The sequence below is a fragment of the Heloderma suspectum genome, chromosome 4 (assembly GCF_057233095.1).
Source record: "Heloderma suspectum isolate Gila_16-S chromosome 4, 16-S_ref, whole genome shotgun sequence".
NCBI lineage: Eukaryota > Metazoa > Chordata > Lepidosauria > Squamata > Helodermatidae > Heloderma > Heloderma suspectum.
The window spans coordinates 308,356,600-308,377,243 of NC_139461.1; the positions used below are offsets into that span (position 1 = coordinate 308,356,600).

General features: G+C 46.5%; 1 protein-coding gene across 1 annotated transcript in view; it reads right to left on the bottom strand.

Annotated features, from left to right (window-relative positions):
- Positions 1–418: 418 nt before the first annotated feature.
- LOC146348989 (tripartite motif-containing protein 54-like) overlaps positions 419–20,644 on the bottom strand; it is a 55,674-nt gene continuing 35,448 nt past the window's right edge. Inside the window, exons 8-11 of the mRNA XM_084854467.1 lie at positions 19,421–19,689; positions 15,669–15,917; positions 3,810–3,928; positions 419–890 (exon numbers count right to left, since the gene is read on the bottom strand). Of these exons, the coding sequence (XP_084710593.1) occupies positions 3,827–3,928; positions 15,669–15,917; positions 19,421–19,689 (620 nt within the window). The 3' untranslated portion in view covers positions 419–890; positions 3,810–3,826. The remainder of the gene's footprint in view (positions 891–3,809; positions 3,929–15,668; positions 15,918–19,420; positions 19,690–20,644) is intronic.

Consider the following 20,644-nt stretch of genomic DNA (forward strand, 5'->3'; position numbering starts at 1 on the left):
GCCAAGAGATGGTGATTGGCCTGAGGTTAACCAATATGGTTTGCACCACATACTGAAAATTACAAGCAGAGGTCCATCCGCTGTCCATTATCAAGCCCGCCACCCGCATGACTGAACACTGCCAAAAATGTACAGCTTCTGTGCTTGTTGTTCTGGAGTGCTGCTATACAAAAGCCTTGTATATCTTCTGCAGGTTTGGGATCACAAGAGTGTTTGCCATAGCAAAATGCATGTGTGAGCGTATGTCTGTGTTTAGAGTTCCAAACACGTCCCTGCTTCTCTCACTTGGTGTCCAGCAGGTCGGATCTCCTGGTCCAGATGTGAATGGATTGGTTTTAGTCATGTACAGATGTTGTTTTCTCTCAGTTGCCAATTGATTAAAGCAACCAGCAAACTTGACAATGTACAGTGAAGTGTTCTGAATAAACTTTATTTTAATAAGCCTGCTTTTGTCTCAAGCTCAGGGTTACATACAAGCTAGGCCTTCCACCAATACAAATCTCAGATTCTGAACGGATGGTGCCAATTGGCAGATATTTGCACACACATGCATTATTTTTAACTGGCATCAACCAATCTAGTTTGGATACTCCTATGTGGGAAGGACCAAGGTGAAAAAGATCAAGAAAAGGATGCGGCTGGGGGACCTCCATAGAAGGAAAGGAAGTAGGAATGCAGAGGAATGCCATGGGACTGCCATCCGTTGTAGTACATGGCCTGGTTCATATGCTTGGGGGCAGAGTGGGGCGTCATCTGGAGCTCTGTTCTGTAGCAATGTGCCTTATTTGCTCCTCCTCATCCTCGCTTATTGCACACAGCAGCCCGGATCATGCAGGCGGGTCTGTTGTGGACCAAGGAGTGGCAGATTCTGTTGAAGGGTGCAGTTGGACCTGATGGTTAAGATAGCAAGGAAGATCAAGCAAGTTGTAACAAGTATCCAAGAGAGCAACTGTGTAGGGTTGCAGCAAACTTCAAAGTAGAGAGGGGTGGTGTGTGTGTGTGTGTCGAACAATGGATTTTTGGCATCTGTGCCCCTGGATCAGACCACTTATTCTTTGGGGTTTAGTTCAGCCCAGTCCAAAATGGATCCATCCACAATAACCTCATTCACTGCCAAGGTATTTTCTGGAGTCCTCCCTTTCACTGCCACTACCACCACCTCATACAACTTACTTTCTGCCACTTACTAGAGATGAAAGTGGGGAGGGCTGGAGACTGGGGCCCTGAATGCTGCTGTGCATGCTTGCTGCAGCAGTCAGGAATACTGAATCAGGGGTTTTGTAGTCTTAAGGTTTCAGAAACAGCCATTCCCATGCATGTTTGTTTCACTCGCTGTTGCACTGCATCATGGATTAAATATGAAACAAGTGAACTGTAGAATAAACTTTTACCATTTTTAACAGGTCTTCTCTTGGCAGAAGGGTTATCACAGGTGTTTGATGAAATGTCAAGAGGTTGTTTGGCATGAAAGGGTTAAAATATCAGGAGTAAACAGATACCACAAGAACACGGAATATCTGTTTCTAAGCACTGTAAAACAAACAAAACTGGAAGACTTCCTGTAGCAGATTAAGTGAAATCCCATATAGAATTTGACAGGTTTGTCTGCAGTTTGGTAGTACTATGCCAGTTCAATGCAATTTTGAATTACATTCTGCAATGCTGCAAATGAAGCCCCCTGCTTTTCTTTTCCAATATTTAGTTTGGGGTGGGGTGTATGTAAAAAATTACAGTTTTCCATGAAAAGCAGGGTTGTCAAAATACAGTAAGCCCAACCCAAGATGGCAGTTGATGCTAATCTACATCGATCTACAATATATTTGTAACAGATGTATGGTCATGTATTGCTGTGATCACCGTACTCACATCACCAGTCACTATAGTGAACTAAGTACATTTTATGTGTGTGGTGGAGTCCCCTTCTCTATGGACCAAAGAGGTGTCTTTTGTTTCCAAAACCAGCCCAAGCTTTCAAAGTCAAAGTGTGATGAACTCAGCTTACACTGAGCAACTTATCATGTTGAGAGTGGGGGTTGGGGAGAGAGAGACCGGGATTTGGGGGAGTGGGAAAAGCTTGCAAACTAGCCAGGCCTAACTAGAAAGTGTGAGGATTTAGTTACCTTTGCATACTTGTCCCTCTCATATCTTTTCCCCAGACTATGCCTTTGCAGGAAATATTGTGCATATTTTCTCTTTGCCTGATATGGCTTTTGGACTCTAAGCCCCAGAATTCTGGAATTTAGACAAACATATATCCTCCCACCCAGGGTAGAGAGCTTTTTAAAAAAATATTTGTTTCCTTCTATGTTTCCAATGCTAAGTGAGCCAACTCCCTAATTCTAAACCTATTGTGCTCCATTGAATCAATGTGCCAGTGGATTTAAACCTCTGCATCTACCCATGTGCATAAGCAGGATGGTATGGAGCTCCCACTCAGAGTGAAGGCAATAAGATCCAGACAGCATGGCCCTTGCTCTGAATAGTCTTTGATTGCCTTCAGTGATGTCATCAAATAACCAAATCTGATTGGCTATGTGATGACATCACTATTCCCAGGGAGAAGTCAGATTTAAAGCAACATCAACATACACCTGCAAACATTCGGTGCAGCCTTAGATTATAATCTGTGAGGCCCTAAATGGGTTAGAGACCTCCCATGTTCCCCATTACCATTTCTGAGTTCCACCAAAGGGTTACACCAGGGAAGGGTGAGAAAATGAATTGGATAAGATTTTATTCTGTTCTGCTGGAAGGAAGGGGGTGGGTTTTTTGCTCCTTACCCATTCTCAAGCCTTCAGGATGGCATAGGCAATTAACCTAAATAAATAAGTACAAATCAGATGACCACTTCAGCATGTCAATGCCCAATTTAACATGCTGATTGGGCCTTGGATTCAAAGGCAATTTAAAAGCTGCATGAATGTGGAACAAAGCACAGACAAATTGCCAGTAATGCTGATCTGAAGTACAATAGCAATGCTTTTGCTTGTCAAATACAGACACTCTAATGGGTGAAGGGTTGTTCAGAGACAGAGAGAGAGAGGGAGAGAGAGGGAGATACAGAGAGTCCTTAAATTAGATGCCTCTTTCTTTATTTTCTTCTTTCCTCTGAGAAGCACATTTCTCCATTTCCTTACACTAGAAGCCCTGAAGAAGCTCAAACCATCATCTAACTCCCTTTCTTGATCATCTTAATGCAAATTAGGCACGGGCATTTTGATTTAGTGTCATTTGGCATTTTAACAAGATTCCACAAAAAGACAAACTGAATGCAGATGCAAAGAAAGCAAGAAAACCACCTTGTTTTCCAGGTCCAATTGGGGAGAACCTCTCCCCCTATGCAAGCCATAGTGGGTTGTGGCATGTGCTGCAGTACTTGCTGATGGCCATTTTGAATATTCAGGCCATGGCGGGCAGTCGCTGTGGCTTACCGTGTCATGTGAACCTGATGAGGGTGGCTGATGAAAGGGTCAAACAACCCATGGGCTGTTTTAGGGCCATGTGAGGGTTGTCCGACCCTTGCATCAGCCACCCTCGCAGGTTTCGCATGATACAATAAGCCACGGCGACCACTAGCTGCAGCTTGAATATTCCAAAGGGCGGCTGGCATGGACCGCAGCCCAGAATGGCTTAAATAAGCCACAGCAGGCTGTGGTGATCATGCAAAGCACCTTGGAGAGCTCCTTTAGAGTTCTGATTCCTGGAGCAGATTCTCTGCCCCACTGACATTGGAGTTACCAGCCTCCCTCCACTGGCAGAAAGTATGGAGACTGACAACATGGAGTGAGAAAAGGAGGTTCAGTCCTCACCTCTGCACCCACCTTCCTTAATCGTGGAGCCAAAGGGTGGGACTGAAGCAGCTGCTAAGCACAGGCTCAGTGATGTCCTCACTCCTCCATCTGTCGGCAGGGGGGCTGGACCCGGGAGCCTGGAAAAGCAGAAGGGAGTCAAAAGCAGCTTCCAAAGTCAAGGACGGAAAAGGAGGAGAGGGTCCCGGAGTATCCCCCTAAAGCCTTTCTACGCATCTGTAGATGAGCAAGCCATGTAGGCAAAGGGAAATATGCCCTGAGGCCACAAAGAGACATGCAGGTAACAGCTAGGGGTGGCATGCATTCATTTTGGCATGAATAAAAGACTAAACCTAATGGGGGGCCCTGTTGGGTTCAATTTTAATCCTTTCCGAGACAAGATGGGTTCATTTTTTCATATGTTCATACCCATTTGAGGGGTGGGGTGGAAGGGCTCATTTTCTCCTGTGGCAGCAGAACTGGTTTTAGCGGCTGTTCCTAGCAGCCACCATCTTATTTTCCCAGAATGCCCTAGATGTTGCCCCGTTTGGGGTCATTCCAGGAAAATAACATGGAGGTTAATAGAAGAGGCTGCCAAAGTCAGCCCCATTGCTGCTGCCACCATAAGCAGAAGTGTTTTGTGTCTGTGTGATTTTCCCACAAACAGCTGAGAACAACATGCATGGGGGTACCCAGAAGCAATCTCCCATCAAGGAACTGGCCTGGGCCACATCTGCCACAATGGATTAATGGCATCGTGCCCCTCCAAGTCCATTCTCTGGGCCTCCAAACCCATGTGCAAAAGTCTGGAAGTGTCTGGGAACTGAGCATCCTTCTCCTCCTCAGCACCAGCTCCCAGCTCAGCAAAAGTCCCTCAAGATGAACGGAGTGGCTCCTACCTGTTAAAAAGAGGACAGAGGCTAAGTATAAACTCACTGAGAGCCAACCACCAGGAGATGCAGCCCTGAACTGGGAGAAAAAAGTGTGATCTCTGCTGCAAACGGCCACTGATTTAACTCTAAATGTGTCCTGTGGTGATGGTCCAGAAGGGGCCCCAATTGCGGGCCTCCTTCTAGAGGCATCTTCTCCTGGATGCTAAAATATAACAACAGAAGAAAGGCACAAATGCAACCATTCCTGCTGGATGAAGGCAGCAGAGACCAATTGCTAGAAATGAGGCCAACCAAGCACTATCTGTGGCAGGAAAGTCCACAGTTTGCTGGTTTCACCTTCCCCAAAGCCAAGGCTGCATTTGTAGCTGTTCTGGTGGCTGATGGAAGATTAGCCGCCTCACAACAGAATGCACTGCAGTGTGAGGGATCTCAGTGCCACAGGACTCATGAGTGTTCAGGGCTGCTGTTCCAGAAGGAGCCGTGGCAAGATTCACAGCAAGGTTCCTCAAAGGCTCTTGGACAAAGGCAAGTTTAAGCTGTGAAAGAAGTCATGCAGGGTTTTTTAAAAGGTCATTTATTACGGTTACTTTTCACACTTCCTAATGCAAGAAGTGTCACATTCATAATAACTATATTCTGCTATGAGGAAAGCCTCAAGTGCAGCTTTTTATTATTTACCTTCAGAAGAAAGGTGACCCAATTTGGGGGAGACATGATAGAGCTTTATAAAATGAGGTGCGGTGTGAAGAGGAGAAAGATGTTTTTCTCCCTCTCTCACAATATTAGGTCAGCCCAGGGGAGGTTGGAGGCTCCGATGTCACAGGGGCAGTGAATCCGCTCTGGGTTTCAGTCAGAACCAGTCAGAACTCTAACGGAGCTAACCAAGGTTAGGAGCTGGTTGCCAGGAGATTCAGGACAGACAAAAGACGGCCCTCTGCCACACAACACAAAACTAATTTACAGCAACCTTCCCAAAGCCATTGTCCTCCGGATGTGCTGGACTACAGCTACCATCATCTACAGCCTGCCAGGCTGGGGATGCTGGGAGTTATAGTCCAGCACACCTGAAAGGCATCGACTTGGGAAAGGTTGAGTTATGGAATTTGCGGCCACAAAATGTGCTGACTGTGCCATTTCCTTTAAATGTGCTGACCCTGCCATTTGCTTTAAAAGGGGATTTGGTCAATTCATGGGGGATAAGAGATCTGTCATTGGCTACTAGCCATGATTAGGGGTGTACAAAACTCCACTTACCTGTGTCCATGGGGGTCCGCCGGGAGGGGAGGCAATCCGTTCCTCCCCCCCCCAGAATCCTCCCCGGCCTGCTCTGCTCCGCAGTGAGTCCACAGAGCCGCCGGCCAGGGCCGCTGGCAGCCGGACTTCCGTCTGCTGCCAGGCTGCGGTCGCAAATGGCATCCTGCATAAAACATTTACATAGTCTATCACAGCAAAGAGCAGGGACGCAAATGGCGTAGCGGACGCCATTTGTGTCCCCGCTTTAGCCGTGATAGGCTACGTAAATACTTACGTAGCCTGTTACGAAAAGAGTAGCGATGCAAATGGCGTAGCGGACGCCATTTGCATCCCTGCTCTTTGCCGTGATAGGCTACGTAAATATTTACGTAGCCTATCACGGCTAAAGCGGGGACGCAAATGGCGTCTGCTACACAGGACGCCATTCGCGGCCACAGACCGGATGGCAGACAGCAGCGGCCGGATCTGGACCAGCCGGAGGCAGGTAGGAGCCGGTCCGCCAAGACTTCGCGGGGTGGTGGGGTGGATTGCTCTATTCCGCCACAGATTCTGGGGGTCCAAATTCACTGGAATTCGGCCTCACTGGAGTCCGTGGCGGAATTCTCCACCATCCCTAGCCATGATGGCTATATGGGACCTGCAGATTCATATGGCTATATGGGACCTCCGTACCAGTTGTTTGGGGGCAAAGAACAGAAGGGAGCTATTGCTTTCATTCCCTGCTGGTCATGAGCTTACTGGAGGTGACCAGTTGACCACAGTGGGAAGCAGAATGCTGGACTACATGGATCCTTGGTCTGACCCAGCAGGGATCATCTTACATTCTTAGTATTGTCAAATCAGACAAATGCAATAGGTCCATAAAAGAAGTCTGTGTCTTTGCCATGCATAGATAGGTGCATCCATTTGTTTAAAGCAGGGGTGCTGAACCTCTTTCAGCCCAAGTAGAGGATAAATTATGTATGGATAATAAATCTGGTTAAGCAGACCCCTTGTTATCTTGACAGGCTTCTGTGTCCTGTCTATTTTGGGGCCCACAGAGATGTGGTTTTTCTGATGCTGAGACGGACTCAGTCATTTTACACTCAACATAGTTACTTTATAAATAGATGCTCATAGACTATATTTTAAACATTTATTAACAACAAGCCAGCATATTGAAGACAACCATAGAAAGAAATTGATACCGTGGTATTTGTTGACAAAGGCTGCAACAGGAAAAGGAAACAAGACAAAGCCCAGTGCTTACTTTACTAATGGAGATTTCTGCCTGCACAGATTACTCCCTGCTGGGAGCAACCTCACCCAGTATCTTCCCTTTACTTTTATAGTTTTACACTTGAACATGGTATGTGATGTGATTGACTAGTATACTCTCTTAATCCTGCCTTTTCATATTTATTCATATTGGATAACGTTTTGTTTTTACTTGTACAGTTCTACAGAAATTTCCCAACTCGTTTTCTGTGGTTCTGACCTGTCTGGGACATGAACCTTATTGAGCAAGAATGTTTCTTGTAATATTCTCTTTTCCCCAGGTCAAGCTTCCTGCCAGTAACAGCTCAAAAGCAAACTTTGGTGCAGACAGCCTCTTTGAGATGCCTGAAAAGACCATTGCCTGAAAATTGCCTACACAAGGCCGAATTCAGTTTCAGAGGAGTGCTCAGGGGCTGCATTCAGTGGTGGGTGGAGCTGAAGATACCTTAGGGAGCACCGTCTCCCCTACATCCCCTAAGGTCCTCTGAGGGCTCTCTGCTGCAGCTGCCTCATGTGAGACTGGCAGCCACACTCAAGAGGGCCTTCTCCTTTGTCGCCCCTCAGTTGTGGAACGACCTGCCAGTAGAAATGCGCCTGCTGGCCTCCTTGAAGGTTTTTAAGCAGGCATTAAAGACGCTGTTCTTCCATCAGGCCTTCCCTTTTTAGAACTCCTGTTCCTTCTGCTTACTTTTGTATACTGTTTTAAGCAGTGTTGTATTAAACTGTGTTGCTTTATTGATGTATTTTTATTTTTTATTTTTGTTAAATTGCTTTTGTTTCAGAGTTGTTGTTAGTTATATGTTGTTTGGATATATTGTCCATATGCTTTTATGCAAATGGCTTTTAACCTTTTCCTGTTGTATTTTAATGTTTTAAGTTTTGCAATCTGCCCAGGGAGCTTCAGTTATGGGGTGGTATAGAAATGTAATAAATAAATAAATAAATAAATAAATGGGGTGGGGGCCAAATTAAAGGGGAAGGGCCAAGATACCAAAAATACCAGCACAATTTAGTTTTACGCTCTTACTGCCAGCATTTAAGCCTTAGGAGAGGCATTTCAATCTTTCAGAATGGTGGAAAAAACATGTGAAAGCAGCAAATGATCAGTGGTTGGGAGAAAGGGGGCGTGGCCATCTGGAGAACAAGGGCAGGGCATCTGGATAAAGGGGCGGGGCATCTGGACAATGGGGGGCCATCTGCTGAACCCCAGAGGGCCGGATTGGGATCCCAATTCAGCCAGATTTGGCCTGCTAGCCTGAGGTTCAACAGCCCTAGTTTAAAGCTATAGTAATTCACAGTGCAGAACCTGTTTACTGGCCAGAAAAGAATTGTTTGAGGTTTGAAAGAAACAGGAATGGGCTCCCCTAAGCAGAATGCTCACTGCCTGCTGTGGAGACCCACCAGCTTTAATTCTACGTGCAACAGGAAAACATCTAGAAGGATGTTGCAGGGCCGGGGGGATTACCCCAGATCGTTTCCTGTTTTCTATTCATGTATATCTGAGGTGATGGGTGATATAATTTGCTTTGTATTGTTTTGTTCAATTTTATTTCTGGTCTGTTGAGTGTGATGGTGGGAGTTCCCAGTAGGCTGAAACTTCAGTCCTTGCTTGTTGCTGGAGCTTTACCAAAACTAAAACCCCCAAAAGGATATTGTAGCATTGGGGGGGGGGGAGTGCAGAAAAGGGCAACTAAAACAATCAAGGGGCTGGAGCAGCTTTCCCCTATGAGGAAAGGTTACAGCAGCTGGGACTGTTCAGCTTAGAAAACCAGGCAAGTAAGGCGGGACATGATAGAGGTGTACAAAATTATGCCTGGTGTGGAGGAAGTGGGTAGGGAGACATTCTTCTCCCTCCCTCAGAATACTAGAACACAGCAGAGTCATACTATGAGCTGAATGGTGGGAGATTGAGGACAGAGAAAAGGAAGGACTTCTTCACACAGTGCATAGTGTGAAGAGCCAGTGTGGTGTGGTGGTGAGAGTGTTGGACTGGGATTCGGAAGATCCGGGTTCTATTCCCCACTCGGCCATGGAAGATCCCTGGGTGACTTTGAGCTAGTCACAGACTCTCAGCCCAAAGTACCTCACAGGGTGGTTGTTGTGAGGAAAAAAGGGAGGAGAGGATTATGTGAGCCACCTTGAGTTCCTTATGGAAGAAAAAAAGGCAGGATATAAATGTAAAAAAATAAACATAAATAATAAATAGTTAAACTATGGAATTCGCTATCAGAAGATGTAGTGATGGCCACTAATTTGGGATTAGATAAATTCCTGGAGAAGAAGGCCATCAATGGCTACTTTTTCTGATGGCTCTATGCTACCTCCGCTACCAGAGGCAGTGAGCCCATGTACACCAGGTGCTGGGGAACATGGGCGGGAGGGTGCTGTTGTGCTCATACCCTGCTTGTGGGTTCCCGGTCGACAGCTGGTTGGGTTGGCCACTGTGTGAACAGCATGCTGGACTAGATGGGCCCTTGGTCTGATCCAGCAGGGCTCTTCTTATTTCTTATGTTGGTACATTTCTATCTGAATTGTGGTCACCAGATAGCTTACCCCTCCCCACTTACATTTATTTGATTGCTTGATTTAAAGCATTTTTACCCCTGCTCTTTTGCTGAGAAAGCTCCCAGAGTGGCTCTCCTCAGTAGCAACACGGTCTCTGCCCTCAGGCTTACAATCTAAAAGACATGACACACACACACACAAGATAAAGGGGAAGGGGAGGGAGGAGGAAAAAAGCAGTCTCAGGGACCACTTCTTAAAGCTACTGTTGACTGTCTGGGGTGGAAGCAGTTCAGGCAGCCTGATGGACTGGCTGTCAGTACATGACAACTGAGGGAGGGCCAAAGGCAGCTGGTCTCTCAGCAGAGGTGATGAGATCTATGGATGTTGTGGCGAGTTTGTGGTGCAAATACACTGTGGTGTGTTTGGGGAGTGGGAGAGAGAGAAAGGCCTGCTCAGACTCACAGCTTCTGCAGAGTCACATGATGCCCACCCTTATGTGAAGGCTAAGGCATGGAAGGTGACAACTTCACCAGCATTGCCTGACTACTGCCTGACTACTTGCTACACTGACCACCTAAGAGCAAATAAATACAAACCCACTCTTGAAAGCTCTGCTTATTACTGAAGACCCTGTCACCAACAGGCAGAGAAAGCTGGAGGGGATAGAAATCACTCATTCACACAAGCAAACACATACACACACACACACCCAGAGAGAGAGAGAGAGAGAGAGAGAGAGAAGGAGGTGAGGCTGGCTGGCCTCTTTCAGTACTTTATCTCCCCTTATCTCTCATCTTAGGGCTAAACTAGATACTACATTAAATGCCTAGTGTGAGATGGGGGGGCGTTATACCTCCCCACCCAGCCGCTCCCCTCCACCTTGCCTTGCCGATTTGGTGGGAGAACCTTAACATTCTCAACAGGCAAAGCTCTCATTTGGTGGGAACTGCTCACACATGGAACCAGGCTAAGAACAGTTAGTTCCTGTTCAGCTGTGGTTGCTTCCTGTTTCTCTGGGCACGCCAGGGCCAGTATTGTCAGTAGGAGAAGTGTGCTTGACAGCCTTGAAACCTTACATCTGTGGGAAGCCCGTCAGAAGAGCCCTCAGCTGGTGGATCCTGGGGCCACAGGGGGTCACCTCCTGACTAATACAGTGATTACTTATTGTATTTCTAGTGCTTTTTTTCTCTCCAGAAAGTACTGGAGTATGTAACAATATGCACAGACATTTGAACAGTAATGTTTCATCCATTCCAGATTCAGTTCAGGTCTGGGTTTGGGACAGAATTGGCCTTGGTCACCTTGATGGATGACCTTCTTAGGAGAGGGACAGGTGGAATGTGACCCTGTTACTTCTGGATCGCTCAGCAGATTTTGATACCATTGGCCATGGTAACCTCCTGGACCATCTTTGTGCTTTGGGAGTCAGGGGCACTGTTTTATGGTTGTTTGGCTCTTACTTACAAGATCAGTTCCAAAGAATAACATTGGCTGACAGTGACTCAGCCCCTTGGCAGTTGATCTGTGGGATGCCACGAGGCAATATTTTGTTCCCAGTGTTGTTTAACATCTATATGAAGTTATTGGGAGTAGTCATTAGGAGATGTGGGGGACAGTATCATCTGTATGCTGATGACACCCAGCTCTCTTTCTCTGTAACATTCTCTGTGACATCAGGAGAGGCTGAACACCTTCTGAACTGGTTCCTGGATGCAGACATGGGCTAGATGAGGGCTAATAAACAGAATGCTGACAAGAAAGAGACACTATGTATGGGTGGTTCCCACCAGGTTTGGGAATTGGATTGTTTACCTCTTCTAGATGGGACTGCACTGTCTCTGAAGGAGCAGATCCATAGTTTGGAGGTGCTCTTGGGTCCATCTTGGTTACTGGAGGCCCAGATGAGCTCAATGGCTTGGAGCACCCATTACCAACTTTGGTAGGTGTGACAACTACACCCGTTCCTGGATAGGGATAGCCCAGCCATCATGGTTCTTGCACTGGCAAACCCATGACTAGACTACTGAAATGCACTGTAGGTGGGGCTGCCCTTGGGCCTGGTTCCGAAGCTGCAGCTAGTGCAGAATGCAGCAGCTAGGATGCTCGGAGGAGCACCTAGCTATACACATATACACCTGTGTTAAAATAACTTCACTTTCTGCCAATTAGCTACTGAGGTTCTGTTGTTGACATACAATGCCCTAAATGACTCAAGGTCAGGATACCTAGCAGATTGCCTTCCCCTATATACAGTGAAGCCTGGTGGCTTCAATGTCAGTGGAATGGTGAATCCACTCCTGGTTTCAATCAGAACCAGTCAGAACTCTAAAGGGGTTCTCCAAGGTGTGAAGCACTTTGCATAGTTCCTTTAGAGTTCTGACTGAAACCCAGACAGGATTCACTGCCCTTTCAGGTCCTCTGAGGAGGCTTTACTGGTCATCCCACAACCAACACAACTAGCTGCCAATTTGCTTCTGAGCAAAATATAAAGTTCTGGTTCTTACCTTTAAAGCCTTACATGGTCTAAGTCCAAGGTGCCTTAGGGAGCGCCTTCTCCCCTAGGTCCCAGGCCTCCACCCAAGGTCCTCTGCGGGCTCTCTGCTGCAGCTGCCTGTGAGACTGGCAGACACATGCAAGAAGGCCTTTTCCTCTGCCGCCCCTCAGTTGTGGAACAACATGCCGGTTGAAATGCGCCTCCTGACCTCTTTGGAGGTTTTTAAGCAGGCATTAAAGATGCTATTATTCCAGCAGGCCTTCCCTTTGTAGAACTCCTGATCATTCTGCTGACTTTTGTATACCATTTTAAGCGGTGCTGTTTAAGCTGTGTTTTATTCTTGTATTTTTTTTTTTTAAGTTTTCAATTCAAAGTTGTTTTAGTTATATGTTGTTGCATAAATTGTCCATATGTTTTTATGGAAATGGTTTTTAAACTTTGTATATTGTATTTTAATGTTTTAACTTTTGTAAACCACCCAGAGAGCTTCAGCTATGGGGCAGTATAGAAATATAATAAAATGAATGAATGAATGAATGAATGAATAAATAAATAAATAAATAAATAAATAAAATAAAACAATGTCACCACATAACAGCTCAAAAGTGAGCCTTCTCAGCAGTGGCTCGCACCCTCTGGAACACCTCCATGCAGTTCAGGGGGAAGAAAATGTGGTGTGTTTTAAACACCTCCTGAAAACGCACTTGTTTGTACAAGCTTCCTTGTTTCTGGCTTATAACTGATCATTCACAACACTCCTCCATTTTATTGCTGTTTTTGCATTGTTTCTTTTATTCATTTACCTTTGTTTCAGTAGCTGTAATTAGTTATTCAAAGTGTATTTTAAATAGTTATTTTTAATATTTTTATATATCAACCACTTTGAGATTTTATTATATTAAGTGGTATGCAAAAAGCTATGGCAAACCTAAACAGCATAGTAAGAAGCAGAGACATCACCTTGCCGACAAAGGTTCGTATAATCAAAGCTATGGTTTTCCCAGTAGCAATGTATGGCTGTGAGAGCTGGACTATAAGGAAGGCTGAGCGCCGAAGAATCGATGCTTTCGAACTGTGGTGCTGGAGAAGACTCTTACGAGTCCCCTGGACTGCAAGGAGGTCGAATTAGTCCATCCTAAAGGAAATCAACCCTGAGTGCTCATTGGAAGGACAGATAGTGAAGCTGAAGCTCAAATATTTTGGCCACCTAATGCGAAGAGAAAACTCTCTGAAAAAGACCCTGATGCTGGGAAAGACTGAAGGCAAAAGGAGAAGGGGACGGCAGAGGATGAGATGGCTAGATAGCATCACCGATGCAATGAATATGGACTTGAGCACGCTCCGAGAGAGAGCGCAGGACAGGAAGGCCTGGCGTGCTATGGTCCATGGGGTCACGAAGAGTCGGACACGACTGAACAACAACAACAACAACAACAACATATTAAATAAATAAATAAATAAATAAAACCATAAAAATAGAATTTAAACAGATTTAGAAGGGTTCCAAGGCCTGAAATAAAGCGTTGCTATCATTTGCAAGGACCTAACAGAAGCAGAAGGGATCAAGAAAAAGTGGCAAGAATATACGGAAGATCTGTATAGGAAGGATAATAATATCGGGGATAGATTTGACAGTGTGGTCAGTGAGCTAGAGCCAGACATCCTGAAGAGTGAGGTTGAATGGGCCTTAAGAAGCATTGCTAATAACAAGGCAGCAGGAGATGACGGTATCCCAGCTGAACTGTTTAAAATCTTGCAAGTTGATGCTGTCAAGGTGATGCATGCCATATGCCAGCAAATTTGGAAAACACAAGAATGGCCAACAGATTGGAAAAAATCAACTTATATCCCCATACCAAAAAAGGGAAGCACCAAAGAATGTTCAGACTATCGAACAGTGGCACTTATTTCACATGCCAGTAAGGGAATGCTCAAGATCTTGCAAGGTAGACTCCAGCAATTCATGGAACGAGAATTGCCAGACGTACAAGCTGGGTTTCGAAAAGGCAGAGGAACTAGAGACCAAATTGCCAATATCCGCTGGATAATGGTGAAAGCCAGGGACTTTCAGAAAAACATCTATTTCTGTTTTATTGACTATTCTAAAGCCTTTGACTGTGCGAATCATAAGAAATTGTGGCAAGTTCATGGTGGTATGGGGATACCAAGTCATCTTGTCTGCCTCCTGAGGAATCTGTATAACGACCAAGTAGCAACTATAAGAACAGACCACAGAACAACGGACTGGTTTAAGATTGGGAAAGGAGTATGGCACGGTTGTATACTCTCACCCTACCTATTCAACCTGTATGCAGAACACATCATACGACGTGCTGGGCTTGATGAAGCCAAGGCTGGAGATAAAATCGCTGGAAGAAACATTAACAATCTCCGATATGCAGATGATACCACTTTGATGGCTGAAAGCGAGGAGGAGCTGAGGAACCTCATGACGAAGGTGAAAGAAGAAAGTGCAAAAGCTGGGTTGCAGTTAAACCTCAAAAAAACCAAGATTATGGCAACCAGCTTGAGTGATAACTGGTAAACAGAGGGAGAAAACATGGAGGCAGTGACAGACTTTGTCTTTCTAGGCGCAAAGATTACTGCAGACGCTGACTGCAGCCAGGAAATCAGAAGACGTTTACTTCTTGGGAGGACAGCAATGACAAATCTTGATAAAATAGTGAAGAGCAGAGACATCACACTGACAACAAAGGTCCACGTAGTTAAAGCAATGGTATTCCCCGTAGTAACCTATGGCTGCGAGAGCTGGACCATAAGGAAGGCTGAGCGAAGGAAGATAGATGCTTTTGAACTGTGGTGCTGGAGGAAAATTCTGAGAGTGCCTTGGACTGCAAGAAGATCAAACCAGTCCATACTCCAGGAAATAAAGCCAGACTGATCACTTGAGGGAATGATATTAAAGGCAAAACTGAAGTCCTTTGGCCACATGGAGAAGATGCTGATGCTAGGGAAAGTGGAAGGCAAAAGGAAGAGGGGCCGACCAAGGGCAAGGTGGATGGATGATATTCTGAATGTGACGGACTCGACCTTGGGGGAGCTGGGGGTGGTGACGGCCGACAGGAAGCTCTGGCGTGGGCTGGTCCATGAAGTTACAAAGAGTTGGAAGCAACTGAACGAATAAACAACAACATCATTTGCTTCCAAGGGACTCGAAGAACTACAGAAATTCTTCCACTAATTCTCATGCTGAGTATGTTTGAGAAATAAGACACGAAGAAAAACAACCCCCCTGAGCTCCAGCAGGTTTTGAGACGCACCCTTTCATGGGGCCTTCAACACTTCTGTTCCTGTGACCTGACACCATACAGTTTCCCAGAGGCATTTCAGTGGATCATATTTATTTTATTTACTTTTTAAAAATAGATACTGCCCTTCATTATCAAATCACAGGGCAGTGTACAAAATGTGTATGGCAACAAACGTGAACAGGACTAGCCTCATGATGCCACTGACCTGGCTGGTGGCTGATGCCATTCCGTTCAGAAGAAGGGCATGGCTGGCCTCACAGTCCCTGCTGCTGCCCAGGCCTCCACCTTCCTCAGCCCCAGCTGAGCTGTCCATGGTGCTGAAGGCATCCCCGGAGGCTCCATCCACTTTAGGTTGGCCTATGCCTTGGATGGGCACACTACTTGGTGAGGCGCCATCCGGCAGGGACATTGGCGAATTGGAGCCACTCAGATGGAGCTCTCCATCCAGCTGACTCTAAAAAAGCAAATATCAAGAGAGGAGGAAAGGCTACAGCAAATCTAGATTTTTGCCAAACCCATGGGCTCGGAAACCCTGCAACACCCTTAAAACTACTATATCGGGCATAATGTATTCCCATATTGTATCTTATTTTAAAAACCCCAGCCTTTCAGACAGAAAACCCAATAATGGAAAAACTGGAATATTGTGATAATAGTGTCTCTCTTTATATCAGAGGTGCAGAACCTCTTTCAACCTGAGGGCTGCATTCCATTTTGAAAGGGCTCTCAGGGTCTGCATTCCAGTGTCGGGCGATGTCATGGTCCCAGGTGTCCTGCTGCCACTGGAGTCCTCTTCAGAGGAGGAGCCAAAACCTTTGGAGCCAGTTGGCCCCTCAGGAGACCCTGGCACTAGCTAAGAGGGTCCAGGCCCCTTAGGAGTGATGCCTTTGAATCTGCCTCCTAGAGGGCGAGAGAGCTCAGCTTCCGAGGCAGAGGCTGGGCCATCCCTAGCCCCCGGGAATGCCAGCGCCTTAAGGTCCATGATAGGACAGTGGCCAAGTGAAGGAGTGTTTGGTTACTGAAGAAAATACTCATGAGTTGGGCTCTCCTCATGAGAAGGACAACTGACAAGCCTCTAATATGATGCAACTGAGCACTGGGTGGGGCTGTAGTAATTCTAGCTATATCAGCTCTCACTAGTAGCTGGAGAACTGCTGGAAACAATGTGTCGGCTACCGTGCCTTGTGATTGATGGTCCATGCTACTGACTCTTGGACTCCTTCTGGACTGTGTAATGTCTCTGCCTGCTATCTTGACCACTCCTGACTTAGCCTGAACCCCGCTGGGGTGAAACCTGTGTGTCTGACCATTTGCTTGCGAAATTGACTACTCTACTGTATAGATACCCTGCATTTGCTTTGCAAAGAGCCAGGGCTCAGTCTAGAGTAGGAAAGGGAGGGGGAGGCAAAGGGGACAGGCGAAAACCACCAAAACTGCCAGCATATTGCAGCTTTGAGCTCTTAGTGACAGTCATGAAGCTTCAGGTGAAGCATTCCAACCTTTTAGAATGTGGGGGAGTGGATGCCCTGAAGCCAGGAAACCACCAAATGATTGTGGTTGGAAACTCAACCTTGCCCTGTGCAAGGGGGAGAACATCTCCCTAGCACCACAGTGTGGCATAGAGTGCGAGAGAGGCAGGGCAGTGCAGAATGGGACCCACACAATAAGCAGAACCACTTGACTCAAGCTAGGGTGTCAAACCTGCAAAGGGAAAGCCAACAAATAAAAATAAAGTAACTCCTTGACCAGAATACACGGAAGTGGATTTTGTTCCTGCGCTACCAGCTCATGGTCAGAAAGAACTTTGGCTTAGGGAGGGGAGACAGACAGCCATCACTCCCATACTCTGTGGACCCTTAACAAGTGAATGTTCTAAAAGATAGACCGTTCCCCTTGCTACATGGTCCCTCTCTGTTCTGCTTTCAGGTAGTGAAGGCTGGTGGCCTCACTGTCAGTGGGGCACTAAATCTGCTCCAGGTTTCAGTCAGAACCAGTCAGAACGCTAAAGGAGCTATCCAAAGTGCAGCACCTTGGATAGCTCCTTTAGCGTTCTGATGGAAACCCGGAGCAGATCCTCTGCTCCACTGACATCGGAGCCACCAGCCTCCACTGTTTAATTCTGTGTCTAGGAGCTACATCTTTTGTTCATTTTTACTCTGCAGTAAACACAGAGCCCCCAGTTCAGATCTTAAAAGCCCTGGCCCTACACCCCACTCTAGGGTCGCAATCTAGACTGGACCCCCTGTACCTCTTCTAGAGTAAAAATGAGGGTGGGAAAGACATTACTGCTAGACACAGGTTTAAAGCTATGTCTCTTTTGTCCCTCACTTACTTACTTACTTACTTACTTACTTACTTATTTTATTAATCGCCCATCTGGCTGGTCACCCAGCCACTTTGGGCGATGTACAATAATAGAAACAGTTTAAAACAATAAAATTCTACATTAAAAACATCATATTTCTAAAAATACCCTAACCCACCCCAAATGCCTGCCTGAACAACCACGTTTTTAATGCGTGGCAGAAGCTCATTCATTCACTGGACTGGAGACCCTGGGTATTAAGGATGGGACCCCATGCATAAAAGGGCGCTCTGTTGCCAACAGACTCTGGCACCTGCCCAGCCCCAAGTGGTGGGCCTGGCTCCCAAGAGAGGTCTGCTTCATCCCATCTCTGATCGCCTCCCAGCAGGCAAGGAACCTCATCTGGTCCAGCAGTCTTTCGATGTACTCATGAGTTGATTAAAGCTGCATTTTCAAGAAGTGCGTGGAGGCTGCTATCGCTTGCACTGGTGGTTGATGATGTTCTAATTGCTAGCTTCACACCTTGGATGGCTCCTTCAGAGTTCTGACTGGTTCTGACTGAAACCCAGAGCAGATTCACTTCCCCACTGACATTGGGGCCACCAACCTCCACTGCTTGAAGTGTATGAAGCATTGACTCAGGGCCTGGTCATATGAGCCTCAGCATGCCTTAAGTTGTCAGAACAGAAAATCCAGGACAACTCTCTACTTAGCCTATCCCAAGCACTTATGAGCCTCACAACAAGGATAATTTCCAGAAGGTAGGCATGCTGGTCTACTGTAGCAAAAATGACTAAGGCTGCCTTTACAGTAAAGAAAAAACCCGCAGTCCTCCCGTTCTGGAGCCTTTCCGCTTTTACCGCTAGCTCCCAGATGGCAGCCATGTGATTGCTGAGAGGGGAACTTTTCATTTTCAAGGTTTCATAGAACTCAGTGAAACACCGCGATCTAGTGGCTGTTTTAAGAGTGCAACATCCTGACTTAAATAGATAGCTCATTATTTCTGGATCTTTTTGAGAGGGAATAACTACCAGAGGGAGCTACCTCTGGATGTGCCCTGGAGATTCACGACGTCATCTAAAGGATGTCTGTGACTGAGCAATCTCAACAGCAGGATTAAAGCTCTGTGTGAAGAAGCCCTCGCAGTCTTGTGGCACTTTGAAGACTAACTTTTTCTTCCTGGCATAAGCTTTTGTGGGCTAAAGTCCACTTCATCAGATGCATGGAGTGTTATGCAGAATATACAGACCTGAACCTCTCTGTGCTTCTGCATGTGTCACATGAAGTGGGCTATAGTCCATGAAATCTTATGACAGAATTAGTCTGATAAGTAACCATTAATAGGATTCTATTCCCTTCCTCCCTCCCGATCCCTTTTCCTTTTGTATCATGTCATGTCTTACAGATTGTGAGCCTGAGGGCAGGGACTGTCTTAATAATCATGTTGTAAGCCACTGAGAGCCTTTTTCAGCTGAATAGTGAGGTAAAAATGCCCTAAATAAATAAATAAGGTGCCAAAAGACAACAAGGATAGGAACTTCGCTGCCAAGCAGACAAGGCGGGGGAGACAGAAAGGAGTCCCAACTTCCCGTATCAAATGTCCTGCTTCCTGGGAGCAGCCCCACATCACGCTCGCATGCTCTGGATCTCACCTGCTGGGCACTCCATAAGTTGCCCTCTTTGCCAGCCAGGCTTTCTGCCGCAGGCTGCTCAGCACCTTGGGATGCAGCCATAACCCCACTGGCAGCACTGCTCAGAGCCTCCACAGTCAGCAGAGCTCTTCCTGGAGTCAGCTCCTCATTCCCAAAGAAGTCTTCAGTGTCCTCCCTTCCCTCGCCAGCCGCTGCCCCGTACTCTGCCAAAGCGTCTTCAGCCTCCCCAGAGGCCCCGTCTTCCTCTGTGGTTGGCTCAGGCTCTTCAACTAGCACAGGGATAAGAATCGGCAGCATGAAGATTAGAACTCATGTTCTGCTCGTAGGCTTCCCGCAGGCAGCTGGCCGGCCACTGTGTGAGCAGAACGCTGAACTTCATGGACCCTTGTTCTGATTCAGCAGGGCATTTCTTATGTTCTTAAAATACCCTGATGGCTGATTGTGCACAGCAGTCGCGAACATAAGAAGAGCTTTGCTGGATCAAACCAAAGGCCTAGCTAGTCCAGCATTCGGTTCCCACAGATGCCCCAACGTGAAGCCCATAATAGGGCATGAGTGCAATAGCACCTTCCTGCTCGTGTTCCACAGCAACTGGATACTGGAGGTGATATATAGCCATCATGAGTAGTGGCCATTAACAGCTGCTTCCTCAGAGGTGTTTCTCCAGGTGTCTCAGCTGGGCAGGTAGTGACAGATGGAGAAGGCCTTTTCAGTGGTGGTGCCCTGATCGTGCAATTCCCTTCCTAAGAATATGCGCACAGTGCTTTCCTTATTAATTATAGGTGCCTTATAGGTTAATTAGAGAGAGCTTCGGCTATTGGGCGGTATAGAAATGAAATAAATAAATAAATAAATAAATAAATGTTCCTTATGAATTACAGAAGGATGCATGATGGTCCTGGGGGATCTCAACTTCCATGCCGAGGCCGCTGTATCCGGGGCGGCTCAGGACTTCATGGCCGCCATGACAACCATGGGGCTGTCCCAACATGTCATCAGCCCAACGCATATAAAAGGACACACGCTTGATCTGTTTTTCTCAACTGGGCAGGAGGATGGTGATCTGAAAGTGGAGGAATTAACATCTGTCCCTTTGTCATGGTCAGATCACTTCCTGCTGAGGTTTAGACTTCTGGCGGCCTTTCCCCTCTGCAAGGGTGGGGGACCTATTAAAATGGTCCGCCCCCGGAGATTAATGGATTCCGATGGATTCCAGAGGGCTCT